This window comes from Mustela putorius, unplaced genomic scaffold (genome assembly GCF_011764305.1).
Source record: "Mustela putorius furo isolate JIRA1106 unplaced genomic scaffold, ASM1176430v1.1 tig00003859_pilon_pilon_pilon, whole genome shotgun sequence".
Lineage (NCBI taxonomy): Eukaryota > Metazoa > Chordata > Mammalia > Carnivora > Mustelidae > Mustela > Mustela putorius.
This window is the reverse complement of record NW_025422011.1, coordinates 9,947,020-9,962,253: the sequence shown is the minus strand read 5'-3', so window position 1 is coordinate 9,962,253 and position 15,234 is coordinate 9,947,020. Positions and strand designations below refer to the sequence as shown.

At 45.9% G+C, this 15,234-nt stretch overlaps 1 protein-coding gene across 4 annotated transcripts in view; it reads left to right on the top strand.

Moving 5' to 3' along the window:
• The window catches only part of TRIM44 (tripartite motif containing 44), a 110,073-nt gene extending 99,400 nt beyond the window's left edge, over positions 1 to 10,673 (top strand). For all 4 annotated transcript variants that reach the window (XR_006602250.1, XR_006602249.1, XM_004755989.2 and 1 more), the window contains one exon: positions 6,033 to 10,673. Coding sequence is in view for 2 of the 4 variants with exons in the window: in XM_004755989.2 (XP_004756046.1) it covers positions 6,033 to 6,060 (28 nt within the window). In the remaining 2 variants the exon portion in view is untranslated. The remainder of the gene's footprint in view (positions 1 to 6,032) is intronic.
• The last annotated feature ends 4,561 nt before the right edge of the window (positions 10,674 to 15,234 follow it).

The window sequence follows — 15,234 nt, the reverse complement described above, 5'->3', positions numbered from 1 at the left end:
AGTGGGTACAGTAAGTCCATACAATTCAATCAAGAATCACAATCTTACAGAAATCTATTTCTTGATAAGGAAAGGTATTTCCTTGATAAGGAAAGGATTGCTAGTTGAGTGGAAAAAATAGATTTTGAAAGAGCCTGTAAAATACATATTTTTATATATGCATGAGAGGGTATAGATAAATATATTTCAGTGTGTTAATGGTAATTATCACTGATGCATAATGCTATGGATTTTTCTTTTCATGGAAGCAGTACTTGCTTGTTACAGAAAGTACAGGTCAGCAAAAAATAAAATGTTACTTTCTGAATTTAAAAGAAAAAAAAAAAGGCTGGAAATGATTCCATTATAAATCCAGCAGCAGTAACAGGAAACTCAATCCTAAAGAAGGCAGCTCTGAGAGCAGATGGGAGGTTGGCAGGCTAGCAAGCCCGCCTGTTCCTTCGTTCAAGAATCTCCCTACAGACATGTGCTGCCTGAACAGACCCTCGTGTGCCCTTCCATCTTCCATAGAAACAGGCCACCACCCACTTAGCCCTTGTGGGGTGCAAGAAGAGTGACCACCTGTAAAAAAGAGTGAACAGGTTGCAAGTGCATGGAGATCAGGCTTGGCAGTGCGGTCCAGTGTGGACCTGAGGCCATGCTGGAGCCCCGCACCTCCCTCACAGGTGCCTACGTGGGTCGGTAAGCTGGAGAGCTGAGAGACAAACCTAGGGTCTGTTGCCTTCTCTTTCTGTAGTAATCCTGTCATTAGCTAGCATTGTTTTGTCTTAAAAAGAAATTGCATGTACCTTCTATCTCATTTTATCAACCCTTGGAGGTAGGTATCACTATTTTTCAGGTGAAAAAAAATTGAGCCTTAGAGGACTTAATGGCTGTCACTAAGGGACTGGGTAACTGGGGGTCAAAAGATACAGGCTCATGTCATACTCTTCCGATTGAGTTGGAGAGGAACAGGGAGAGGGACCCACAACAAAAACACTAGAGCCAGTGAATTAGCTCAGCAAGTGTGTAAGTCAGAAAGGAGCTGATTAGCTTTTGTCTGGATTGGAATTTTCCTAAATTTACTGGTAATGCAACACATCCTGATTTCCCAGAGTCACTAGCAAAAGCCTGGACTAAAACTTTAAAGTCCTCTCGTGTTTTTCTCTGTTAATCCAGGATAAATGGAGGACATTTCAACTTATTTTATTTTAGACCTCATTTAGTTCCCTAGGCAGCAGCTCTAGATTCCTTCCAGCACCATGACCCCCCTCAATGGCAGGCTGGGCTGCTGGGACAGGTCGGGGGAGGACACAGAAGTGGCAGCTGTGCTCTGTCTGGTGGAGGAGGGTCTCTGGGTTGGGACATGTGGTCCAGCCCCGAAGGCAGACTGATCCCATGCCTCCCAGCACTGGGTGGCCGTAGCGTCGGATGGTGAATGGACACCGTCCATTAGCTCCTTGACAAGCCCCGCATGGCTTCATTCTTGGAGAATACTCAATCTATCTTTACGAATCTAACCTTCCTCCCTTGTTGATACCTCTTAATTTCTCTGTCCTCTTGAGTTGAATAATCCTTTTACAGCAATAATGAATTAATAAATAGCCAAAGACTCAGCAGATAGGAGTGATGCCAAATCAAATTAAGTTGTATTATATTCTCAGGAAAAGAAACTATTAAACTTGCGAGGTTGTAGTGCCTTCCACCTCCTTTATGAATGTCCTCTCATAAACTGCCATCTCTGGGGAAGACGTGGAAAGGCTGAACTGCCTCTGTGCGGACGGGCTGAAAAACTGCCAGGCAGGGAAACACGCCTCCATCGCAGGTGTTTGGGGGCTGGATGAGGTGGGGGAGGAGGAGGCGCAGCGTACCCCTAACAGGGCCCGCAAGAGTCCTCATCCCACAGGACAGTGGGCCACATGTGTGACACAGTGTGCCGGCTGGCTGCTGGCTGGTGCTCCCTAGTCCCGCCCCGCTCCCCTCCCCCTGCAGCTGCCCCAACCCTAGCCCCAGTCAGGAGTCAGGAGCTCTTGGCTCCTCAGCTAAACTTTGGGTTTTTATACCCCCTAAAATTTAGAAAAAGTTATATGTCTCCTTGCCCATTTTAAAGTTAAGTCCTGTATATCAAGTTTAGATGGTTGAAAAGGGTGTGATATCTGATATATTACGTGGTATGAGCTTTACATAACATTTTTGGCAAAGCTTTGGTACCACTTATTAAATGTACAGGCAAGATTTATTGTATAATCTAATTGCAAAGGTTTTTATGGTCAAACCATCCAGCCAAATCAGTCTTGCTTTCTGTCAGACCCAGATCTGGTTTCATTTTTTCAACTCAAATAAACGTATTACTACATACCTCCTGACAACCATCTGGCTTCTGAATGTGAATTCTTGGGTCTGTGGACAGACAGGAGCACACAGCCATGCCAAGAGTTTATTGACTGGGCAAAATAAATATTTCTTGCCCTGCTCTCATAGGACTCCTCTTAGAAGGATTTTAAAATTGTCCCCTGGTAAGGTTCAGGAGGGGAAGAGGTGTGTATTTCTTTTCTGAAGTGCAGTACGGTGATTGTGAGAGTGGGAAAGTGGGAGTGGCTGCAGAGAACGTGTAGATGGCAGGCCATGTTCTTGGAAAGGTCAGTTTTAAGAAGGAGTGTATACGAAGTTGAGGATCTGGACGTGTATTTCCTTAAGATTACACATGCCCAGATACCCCCCAAGGAAACTGAGACTCAGAGAGGTTGAGTAACTCACCCAAGGCTCCACAGCTCACAGCTCATTAGTGCCAAAGCAGAGATTTGAACCTATTTCAGTCTTGGTGACCTCAGAGCCATTAGATAATACTGCCTCTCTCGTCGGTAAATACCTACTACAGAGTGAGCTGTCCTTTTTTTTTTTTTTTTTTTAAGATTATATTTATTTATTTAATTGACGGAGAGACAGTAAGAGAGGGAGCACAAGCAAGGGGGTTGAAAGAGGGAGAAGCAGGTTCCCCGCTGAGCAGGAAGCCCAATGTGGGGCTTAATCCCAAAACTCTGGGATCATGACCTGAGCCAAAGGCAGACACTTAGTGACTGAGCCACCCAGGTGCCCCCCCCTTTCTAATGAAGTTTGTAATTTTAATTCCAGTATAGTTAACATGAATGGCCTGTCTTTCTAACACCATTAGTTCATTCTCAAAACAGCAACAGTGACCTCAACAACAACACAGTGAAAAGAATTTCAGTAACATCTGAGTACTGATCCAATTATAAATCTAAATGTGGCTGGTAGATATGTCAGAGGAGGATGGTAAGTGACTGAGGTAGAAGGCTGTTACTTCCCTTGGACAAAGTGAAGACTTTTTATAGACTATTTAAGATAAAATCTTATGAACACAGACCAGCTTATATACAAAGTGAAGAAGCATTCAGGAGATGCTATCTCATACTAATTACATTGTGTAACCCTCCAGGAGGAGACCACACACAGGGTGACCAAAGTTCTGTGTTAATCCGTTCACTTAAGATCCTTTTTCTTCTTCATTATTGTGAAAAACAGTTTGCTAGTTAATTAGGAAAATGAATGTGCTGTATTTGAAGATGCTAATTGTGGGGGGGAAATTCTCTTCCCCACCATTTCTTTCCTCTTCCCTCTCTCCCTGCTCCTCCACCTCTCTCCCCCATCCCCTACTAGGCTGTAAAGTCTACGAGGGCAACTGCTGTGTCCATCATTCATTGTTGTGCCTAGCATCATGCATAACACATAGTAGACTAGTCAATAAATGTTTAGCAAATGAAAGAATCAGTGATGTGCCGGAAATCCAAGATCTCATGCTTTTAAACCATGAGATGAACTGTATCAGACCCAAGAACAGATCTCTTTGAGGGTCATGAGAAAAGATTTTATCAATCAGGACTCCTGATCTTTTCCCCAAGCCAAGGCACAAGTCTTAGAGTAGAGAACCTAGCAACTAGGAAAGCACTTAATTTATTCTCAACTTTATTATACTCAGTTTGGGGGGAAGGGCTGTTGACCTTTTTGTGAATATGATGAAAATTACGGCCTTTCTCAAACAAAGGAACACACAGACAAAATTTTATGTACAATTTAAGTAGGTTCATGAACCCTTTAAAGTATGCATCTCAAGAATGCTGAGAAGTGAACCACAGCTTAAGGAAAGGGCACAGCCATCATGCTGGACCTCTCGTGTTTGCAGGAAAATTGACACGAGAACAATAAGAGCTCGCTTTGGGTATAATACCAAAGGGGAGAACATGGCGCCAGTTCCAACTGTGCCTTCATTCTAGTGAGACACTTTCATGAAAGGCCCTTTGTTCCCTTTGGGACAGATGCCACCAAACACTGCTTTTTTAAATGACAGTCTACTGTCCAGCCCTTCCCAGCATGCACCCTTCATCCTGTGGTTGGACAACAGGCAGGAAGAGGGAATGGAAATAGGGCAGAGTTTTGGATGGTGAAGGTTGCTGAGTTGGTTCTTTTGGCTGCTGGAGTACACTTACATTCATTTCAGCCTCTGTGTCTTGAAATGTTTTCGCCCTTAGTGGAAGTACTACAAGTCTGTTGCCTAGGATATGTTCCCTTAAAGTCGCTCCCAAATGGATGCAAAAAAACAGATTTTATATAGACAGAGATAATCCCTCGTGAGATAAAAAATTTCTAGGTCATCACTGGGAGCCAATACACCCCAGGCCTTCCCTCTTCTCCAGCTCCTATCTCTCCCAGAGGAAGACTTCTCCTCTCTTCCAGATACCCCCACTTGATTACTTCAGACTTTATCCAGCCAGAACTCATCCTTGAGTGTTAAGGGCACAGACTTCACTGGTGACCAAGGGTTTTCTGTCTCAGCTTTACTTTCTTCCTCTGCAAAGTGGGGATAACAACACCAGTCCCTACATCCTGGGGTCGTGGTGAGGGGCGCTTAGCTCAGTGTCCCCAGCACGCAGTAGACACTTGACCAAGCTGGCTCTCTTTTAAGGACGGGGGCCTCTAGAAGTGGAGGAGGAGAAACTGGGCAAGTTTGCTACGTTTGTCCTTCTCAGTGTGCTCACTTCTGCCCCATCCCCATCTGGCCCTGCTTTTTCCCCACCCCAGTCCTGGATCAGCAGGACCAAGCCAGGGAGGTTCTGAGCTTAGGCACCTGAGGTCCTGGCCATGCCTCTGGGACTCATAGCTCACGTTTTGGCCACTGAAATATCACTGACATTGTGGACGCCCTGGCCAGAGCAATAATGACGGACTATTCCTTTCAGCTCCTTCCTTCCCTCCCTTCCTGTTGTTTTGATTTCTCAAAATCAAACCCTTTTTGAAAACAACGATTTATTGAACACTTTTACTGGTAACACTAATACTTCTCTATTAATCCTAGTGCTGGTGCTAATAAACAGTGTTGGTAGTGGTTTACGCTCTAGTTGTAGGTAGAGGGGAGGGTGAATAGCAAAGAATGTATAGGGTGTGATAAGGACGATGAACGAAATAAAATGGATAATGACCAGGGAATCCGACTTAGAATACCTTCTTTAAGGAGGCGACATTTGAACCCTGTGATTGTCCCTGGGTGGGAACTGAAACCCTGGCTTGATTCCGAGTGAGAAGCTCTGTTGGGAGTCCCAAGCCATAGCTTCTCCTGGTTTTCTCTCCTGACAATAGAGGGTTTAAGGCTAAGGGGAAGTCAAACTCCTGATTTTTACCAATTCTTTATTTTGTCAAGTAAGCTTTAAAAATATTATGACCCTCACCTGTGCCCTTACAGATAAACTCACTTACCGTGTGCCAGGCATTGTGTGTTGTACATGTATCCTCTGAGTTAATCCTCCAGTAACCCAAGGAAGTAGATCAAAATTATCAGAATTATCCCTATAGTCAAATAAAGAAACCAGAACTTAGAGAAGCTAAGTAACTTGCCCATGGCCAACGGCTAACCAGTGGTAGGTTTAGGACCAGGATCCAGATAAATCTGAGAACAGAGCCTATCTATGTCTTTGGCCAGTAGATGAGACCGCTCCCATCTCGTGATGTCTTAACTCACCTGGTTCTCCTTTCCTCTGCAGCGGTGCCAGTGAAGAAGAGGACACATGAAGGCTTGCCATCCCCCGTGGAAACTCATCCCTTCCCCCCCGTGTGTATGTGATGGCGTGTATGTAGCGGCTTCTGAGTTCTGTGAAAGCTGCCCACCAACAACCGTACTTCCACCGGATACATCCCCAGGTCCACAACAGGCACAGATCTCTCCAAGGGATGACCGACTTTATTGTTACTGACTATGCTTTTCATTCTCTCGTCATGGTAGGTCAAGAAAAAGTGACCCTATGATCAACCAGGAACAGTTAATTAAGAAGCGTCCTTCAGGTAGTCCTTCAATGGCTGCTTTGAACTTACTCAGGAAAGCTAGCCCCCGTGATATTGTATACTCAGACAGCATCGCTTTAGCTGGAAGGTTCTGGAATAATCTTGAAGGGCAGTCAGAATTTTTTTTCCTACCTGCTACTAAAACCCCACTTTATTTATATTGCAGCATGGAGCAGTGGGGAGCACAGTAGGGCTCTGTAGATAGTCTCTAAAAGTCCAGTTATACATTTGTGAAAATGTGGCTCCATGAAGTAAGATGGGTGGCGTGAAGACGGGGTGGGAGAAGGAGTTAAAAGTTCGAAATACAGGGATATTTTTAGTACATGAGGTTATCTGGCACTTCAGATCCATAATTCAGTGCTGTGGAAATGAAAAAAATGATTGAAGAGGTAGAAAGGAAATGACTTTAAAAAAAAAAAAAAAAGGACCAAAGAGATCTGATTAAAAGTTGAAATCAGTATTTCTGAAACTCAAATTGGCTGAATTTCCAAAATAGTCACTAAAGGATCTGATGGAACCTGAACAATTTGGGTGAATTCTGCCGGTTTTCTGGGTCTTGTTACAATGTGAAGGCTGGGATGTGTATTACCAAGTGGGAATTTTCAGTGTATGTTTTTGTCACCCCCGCTCTAGCCCCTTTGGCCTCATTTGGCTGAAATGCAGTATAGGGAGAGTCCTCGTCACTCTGGTCTGCTGAATCAAGCCCCGTCTCTCAGCAGGCATACCCACCTCTTCCTCCAGCTGGAACCCCTCTTCCCATGGCACCCACCGCAGGCCTTCAGCCCTGCCCGCACACTCAGGCTCTCCCCTTTTAAGTACCATGAGCAGAGACACGCCCCGGTGGGACTGGCAGCCTTTCCCCTCCCAAGTCCCATTTCCTTAACAACCCAAGTTTTCTCCTCCCAAGTAAGCAGTGATTACCAGGGAATACAAACCTGCAAGTTAAAAAGCCTGCATTTTCTGAAAACATCAGTTTTACTTAACTGGTTTGGAGTCAAGGGATCACCTTATTTTTAGATAAAACAGCTACATCATGAAATCGAGTGTTCATACACAAAGTTGAGAGAAAACGGGACACTTCACAGGGAATTCGTATTTACAGGTGGGTGCATGTTCCCTCTCGTCTGCCTCTAGTGGTGTTTTGGGGTTCACTTCTGAGAAGTACAGTTGGCACTTATCCAAGCAGCTGACCGAGGGCCTGGACCTCTAGTCGCCTCTGACGTGGAATTGAAGGCGCCTGCACTGGGAGGAGTTCCTGTCTTCCTGCCTGCCTGCGACCCCTGTACCTGTCACAGAGCGTTAGGGCCAGCTGGCATGTGCACACGTGGTTTTGAGGCAGAAACAGTACTTACTGCAGGAACCCTATTTATATCATAGTCCAGTCCTGGGCTAGCTATGAAATTATTTCTCTGAGGCCAGGAAGCTACCGGGCATATGTGCTTCTGGGTTAAGATTATTCTAGCTTACTAAATATGTTAAGATGTCAGGACTGAGAGTACTTTGGGCTGTAAAAAAAAAAAAAAAAAAAAAAAAATATATATATATATATATATATATATATATATATATATATATATATATATATATTACTCTCAAACTGGTGCCCCACCAATGGGTGAGACAATTTTGGTGCTTTACCTATCCACCTGCAAAGACTGGAGAATTTGGCATACCACTAATTACAGCCCCCCACTGTATCCCACAGAACTACCCATGAAGAGGGACCAGTGGCTATTCTTATAGGAGTTTAAGAGCCAGAAGATGAAGACTTTAGGATCTAGATGCTTGTGTTTGTCTCACCCCAATAATTATTGTTTAATCTCCAAATAGCAGCCTTATCTTCACAATGGACAGACCATTGGCTGCTCCCTACTACATTGTATGTTATTACTTAAAATCGGTATTTGGGAAACCCCAGCATTTATGCAGTGGATATGAACAGAAATATAAAAGTACATGCCACTTTGTCTCAATATATTGTCATATCTCTGTAATTTTCAAGGAAAGCACTTTTGCTTTTATTTAAGATTTTGGATTTGTTTTATGGGCTCCTGCTGTCTTCAGCACCTGATAAAACTTTAACCAGGGAAGCATTAAACATCACGCAGAAGCTTCTGCCTAGGCTCCTGAGTCCCTGCCAGCAGCATTTATCAGTAAGAACTAGGGTGCTTCCTGCCATGACACCAGCCTCCCTCAAAGCTGGACCGTGCTGCCCGGCCTTACGCCCCAGCAGGATGAGGCGTTCCTCTTCCAGGACAGTAACAGAGTGCTCAGAAGTGTGTGTTGGCTGGCTGCAGCCCTAGGTTTGCAGAAGTCCCCAGGGAGAAGTCATCAAGGGCGGCAGGTAATGAATGTCTCCGGAATGAACCAGGTCCTCACAGCAATCCCTGTCTGCTTTCCAAATTTGGGTTCTCCGGAGGCTGAGAGTGGGTTTGTCCTTTGATTTGATGTTGTGAAACCCAGGGCAATTCCAAGAAGTTCTCTTAGGAGTTTCGGCTCTGACAGCCCACTGTATTGAAGACCAGCTGTGATCCAGGCTCTGTACTCGGCCCCCATTTGTCTGATGATAGAACGGATGTAGAGTAATAGGGCCCCTTATCTTGAGTTACACAGCAAGGAAGTACTAGAGCTCTCCCTCACTTTGTGGTGGGCTGTAGGACATCCACAGGACAGAGGGAGGAAAAGGCTTCTGGGTCCCCCACTGCAGTCTGACTAACTATCCATAGCCAGAATCCCACTGACTCTGGTTTCGTTTTTGAAGTTGCACTTCATGGCCACCGTTTGGGCTCAGAGATGGCCTTGGGGTGGCCTCACTCTTCCACCTTAGCAGGCACGTGAAGTACACATTGCTGACTTGAGCCTGTCCCCAGGAGTTGGGGGAGCCTTTTCTTTCTGGGGCCATCCCCCATAAATAAAGTGATTCTAGGCCTTCAAGAGTATAGAAGTTCTCAGAGATAGTAAAAGCGGAGGGTGTTCTGCTCTCTAAGTCTATCTGAAAATGTCTGGCACTGCACTCCTACAGAAGAAGAAGCCTTCACTTGTGAGCCCAGCCGGTGCTGTGCTCTCTGAGGGGGTGTTAACTCAGACGCCAGTGGATCTGGACTTTCCCGCTGACAGCTGATGAGTCTATGTGCATGTGCACAAATGTACACGTGCACGTGGATATGCACACACATAAATATATGCGCATGCACACGCAACTTAAGAACTAAGGGAAATTCAGAGCAGCCCCTCGTTACCTTGCATGCCCCTGCAAAGGTTTCTGCTAGCCCTGATCACGAGCATCCCCGGACCATAGGAGCTTCGGTGCTCGCTTCCCAGGTGCTAACGAGAAGAACAGCTCCTCCGCAAAGGTCGTCAGCCCCTAAAGCACTGAGCCAACGCGGCAGCCCTGAGGGGATTTGCACTCCGGACCTGCTCTGACGGATGTCTGACGGCTTGCGAAATTTGGATGACCCAGCCATTTTGGTGACCCGGGGGTCTGCCCACTCCAGTCAGGCCTGAGGGCACAGCTGCTGAGTTTATGACTTGTGGTCATGGCAGGGCACAGGAAGTCCTCTTCCCTACCTAGAAAATACTCCCTTGCCGATACTCGAAATTCCATACTCACATAATGGCCGCCCAATACATGCTTTGTGCTAAGAAAATGGGTTGCATGTTTACCGTGTGCCTAGCACATCTGGAATTTTCTATTTAGAACACAAATCTCATTATGGATGAACTCAGCCCAGCCTTAGGAGAGAAAGAAGGTCCATAGGGGAGAGTTGTGATCCCATTACTATTGCCTCTGTCTAGCAGCGCTCTGAAACCCCCACCCCAGGCCATTGTAAGACCTGGAGGCCCAGGGGACCTGCCTGGTAGAACAGTAGCATTGGGAACAGAACACATCAGAAATAGCAGAGCAAGTGCCAGAGCAGGAGAAGGAAAACGGATTAAGACACTTGTGGGTATGTTGGTGCAAAAAATGCCACAGAGCCCGTGCTGGCTTTTAGGACCTTGAGAGGACAGTAGATTTAGATTAACGGTAGTCAGACCTGACCAGTCTTTGTACAGTGACAGGCCACACTGCATGGGGGTTGGGGGTACAGCCAACGAACCCATCATCCTCTGCCTGTTTTTCCGTGCTCAGTCACATTCCCTCCCTAGTCACCTTCCCCTTTCACCCTTCACAGTAAACAAGGGAACAGTCCATCTTTCGAGGGAATTACACATTTGAGTTAATGTTTCACTATATCATTTTCATACTGTAAATTATTTTGTAAGAGAGATTTACCTCTATCCCAGGATGTTTGGACTCAGCGCCCCTGTGCATTTGGAAATCAATAAACTATTACTGGAAATACCATTTGTCTCTGAGAGTTGTGCACAAAGAAACCTGCTAGGCATAGATATTCATGATGATCTCCACTCTTAACTGTGGTAATGCCGGAGATGTTGGTGTTTGGTTATCAGATACAGGACACTCGTTTACTCCTGACTTCTCCAGAGCGACTTGGGAGATTGGGAAGGGGCACGCAAGCACACGTAACATCATTGTTATTTAGGGATACGTTTTCTCTTCAAAGTAAAACAGTCTGTGCCCAGGTTAAAGTTACTGAGCCAAGTTAGATTATAGCCTAAAGAACACTTGATCCTGAATGATGTTTTCAAGTGACATTAAAGCTTTGCCATTTGGATTAACCAGATTTTAATTTTTATCATATTTTCTAGAAATAAAAACTCTTTGTAGAGCAAATTACAGGTAGGCCAACAAAACCATCGTGGTGGAATATTAGAACCATCTACTTGCTGTGATTGATACAGAGATAGAATCAAGCTGTCAGGGAAGCCGTTCTGGTCCAGTTGGTCGTATGAGGACCAGAGGCTGCACGGAAATCAACAGTCCTACACACGGAGGCAAAATGTAAGGCCCCACCCTGCCCTGCCCCCCCACCCAGCAGGTGGCTCTCAGGGCACTGCTGTCTATGAACCCTGCTCTGAATCACCTTTGAATAAATTTGTCTCCATCAGACCTCCTTAGCTAGCCAGAGAACTGTGTGAACTTCAGAGAAATTGTCCAAGATGAGCAGAGTCCCATCGCTGGAGGTCAGCCAGCGAGCCGCACGGATGGAGCCGGGGCAGCAGACTCTCTGTCTCCTGGAGCCATCATTAGGCCCTCCTCCTTCCCTCCCCAGTGGCCGAGGCTGCTTCTGCTGGATGGGGTGGGATTGCCAAGGCCTGGGGCACCGGGGAGTCTCAGTGTTTTAACAAACCACAATGTGTTTGGAGGTTTTCTTCCCTCCTGCCTGGTGCCAGTATGTCAACACCACATCCCACTGCCCTGGGCCTTTCGCATTGTATGGACTTCCCCTCTGGGAGCTCTAACTCTCTTTGTGGTTCCATTGATCTTCCCCTGGTCCAACTTACAGGTGGCCCCATTTCCTTTGTACTCCTGAAACAGTGAAATTGCAGCTCCGTCTGGAATATCTCCTGGTCTTCACGAGGCACAGAGGTATCTACACCCAGCAAAAAGCCAGGCTGCCCATCTTAATCAGAGAAGATGTCACAGGAAAAAAACAAGAAACCAAAAGACTGCTTGACGTCCATTACTGGCCACACTGGGTACGTAGCCGTACTTGTTAAATACTGCAATCTCCAGGGTTAAGTCCTTGTGTTAATAATTCTAGCCACCAGTTAGGGAGCTCCTTCTCTGGGCCAGGAGCTGGCCTAGTTTCTTTTCACGTGATCTTACTGGATTCTCAGAGCACTGGTAGGACCATCTCCGCTTTCATTGCATGGGAATCGGATTGAGAGAGTTAAATACTCTGTCCAAGGTCACATCTAATAAACGGGAAGCCAGAATTTAAATCTGGCCCTTAGCAGGCCTTGCAGCCCCTGCTCTTAATCTCTCCTTCCCAGCCGCGTGCGGTCCTCCTTAGATTGGTGAATAAACACGCAGAGCGCGGCCTCGGGGGCAGAGGACTTCGCCCTTTCTGTTGGACCTCGCTTTGTGCCATCTGCAGAGTACCGTGTACAGTGACTGCACTTTTGGAAGGAGGGAACTATTAGAGTCTCTGTGTCCCCTTTATTCCAAGGCCATGAATAATGAAATCACCAGAAGAGGAGAAGCCATGGCCTCTTCTGCCATAGTCTCAGAATCTCGAAAGTCAGCCACCTCTGACATTGAGTCTATAATCTAATTAAACATCTTGAAGACATCAGCCTGACGTGGGGCCAGCTTCACATTCTTGGAAGGGGCCTGTGGAAGGAGCCCGCCTAGAGTACAGTCCGGTTACCGAGTGTAGCCATCACGGCCACAGCTCATTGTGGACCACGTGCCTCAAAACCTCACACCAGGGGCGCCTGGGTGGCTCAGTGGGTTAAAACCTCTGCCTTCGGCTCAGGTCATGATCCCAGGGTCCTGGGATCAAGCCCCACATCAGGCTCTCAGCTCAGCAGAAAGCCTGCTTCCTCCTCTCTCGGACTGCCTCTCTGCCTACTTGTAATCTCTATCTGTCAAATAAAATCTTAAAAAAAAAACAACAACAAAAACAAAACACACCAGTTCAGGGACTCAGGAGCGGCCCATTCACCTGTGGCTCAGCCACCCGCGAGCCTCACTTCACCTTATCTCCATAACCGGAAACCAAACAAGTGCTTTGACAACAAGTATTTGAGCCGAAACCGGAAAACTCTGGAGCCTCTTCTAGACCCATTCAAAAGCGAGCACCAGGCTCTGTCCAGCCGAGACAAACACCATGAAGTGCGTATGGAGGAGAAAGTCCATACGTCTCCCCCACGAGCTGCTCCTCAGAAACTACTCCTGCACCACACCTAATTCTACGTGTTTGACAGTTTCCAAGCCTACAGCTGATGGAAACGTCAAGCATGGGGAACAGACCTCTAGAAGCAACTCAGGTCAAGAAGGAAAAAGAGCAACAAAAAATTGTATGTATACCACAGAGTTCAAAAAGCACGGACTTTAGGGAAGCATTTAGTGCCCCAAACAGTGCACGCAGCTCAGCTCCTAACAGGGTATTACAGGACAGGTTAATCAGGTTAACCACATCCAGAATGATGACCTGGAGCATCGCACCTAAAGAAATGAAACGATGCTCAGAATAAGGCAAGAATTTGCATATCAAACATTGTAGAATTGTTTCTATCACAAATGGTAGAAAACAACACAAAACAAATACCTTTTAGGGGTGAAAAGCAATACACCTCTGACCATCCAGAGCACATAGTTAAACAAAACAAAACAAAACATCCCCCTACCTGAGGTTTTATTGTTCCTTGAGCCTCTTACGTTTAGAGAGGTTTTCTCTAGCTTTCTAAGTGACTTTCATGCTACAGTGCTTTGCATATAATGGCATGAACAATGGAAGTGCCAAGCTTCCAACGTGATGAATAAAACTAATAACCAGGATACAGGTCAGATTCTGTTACAACAAATACTGCTACTATAAAGATCACTTAAGCATCCCTGTTATCTCTAAGGCCTGTCAATTGCCCATTTATTTCAAGCAATAGTCATTACAACAAAATTGGGAGTATAAGAAACAGAAACTGGACCTTCATCACAAGTTGGGTAAAACGCAATTGAACCTGTAATAACAAACTCTCCCTTGTGTTTCTCCGGTTCTTTGCTGCAGGAAGAATAAAGCTTACATAGCCATAATACAAGCCTGGGAAGCTGGTGTTTCGTAGTTGTTGCTAGGAGAAACAAAACTCAGAAGCAAAGGACACACAGAGTTGTGTGGCGAGCCCTCTCTAGGGAATTTGGTCTCCAGGGCCACTTTTGACCTTAATCCACGCTGGAGCCATCAACCAGAGTCACTTGCTTCTAATAGTGATGTAATGCATATATTAAGCCCTGGAATGAAGACATGATTCATTTCCCATGGATCACTAAGCACTTTGTGGCAACCTGGCCCTGCTCTGATGACCCTAAGATAAAGAAATCCAGAAGCATGCGACTGGAACCATCCTTTCTCCCATGATGCTCTGCTGTCAACACCACATAATTGTAAAAGCACGTGCCGCGTTAATTCCATATAGAAATGATCTAAGTTAGCTGCATTCCATTTGGTATCCAGGCAAAGATTTTTCTGTGCCTATCCATCTTTTGCTGGTGGCAGTGACGAGTTTTGTCGTTTGCTACGTTTTCTTTCCTTCCTTCCTTCCTGCCTCTTTCGCTTTTCTCTTCCTTTTACTTTAATATTTATGACTACAATGCACCCAACACTTTGTAACACCGTTAGCACGGAAGGGATTAAATCGTATTTCACTTCTGAATAGTACAATCAGCAATAAGACGAGCAGTGGGGAGGAAAATTGTCCACCTTTTCCCGATGTTATAATGCCTGGCTTGGACCCCAGATTCACATCATACTCTGAAGAAGTTCATAAATTCTGGGCCTTGCTCGGCTTGTGGAAGCAGGCAGTATCCTTTCCTACCTCCGGGTGAAATGAGGGGTCTGGGGAAGTTACGCCATTACAGGACGGGCTCAGCGCGGCTTGTGTTCTCCCCCAAGCCAGAGTGGAATTAGACATTGACACGTCCCAGGAGACCAGATTAAGGGGAGAGCTTGAATACTTCGCTTGGCTCTCGAAAACGCTGAGTCCAAGTGTGGTTCTCTGGCTCTTCGCTGCCTCACCGCTTTGATTAGGACATCTAGAGATTACAGGCATAGTTAGGAAATAATTTTTCTCTGTGTGGTTTCTCCCCACACATTCGGCCTTCTGGGACCTTCTGGACCCCGGTGGATGGCTATATCCTGGTATCCAACTCAGCCTATTCCAAATGGGAAGAGCCATGACAGAGGAAGAAGATTGCTCTTCGGCTTGGTGGCAGTGGCGGTGGTGGTGGGAACACCAGTGGAGTGCTAGCAGGGGAAGGGGATGATAAAGAAACCATTACTT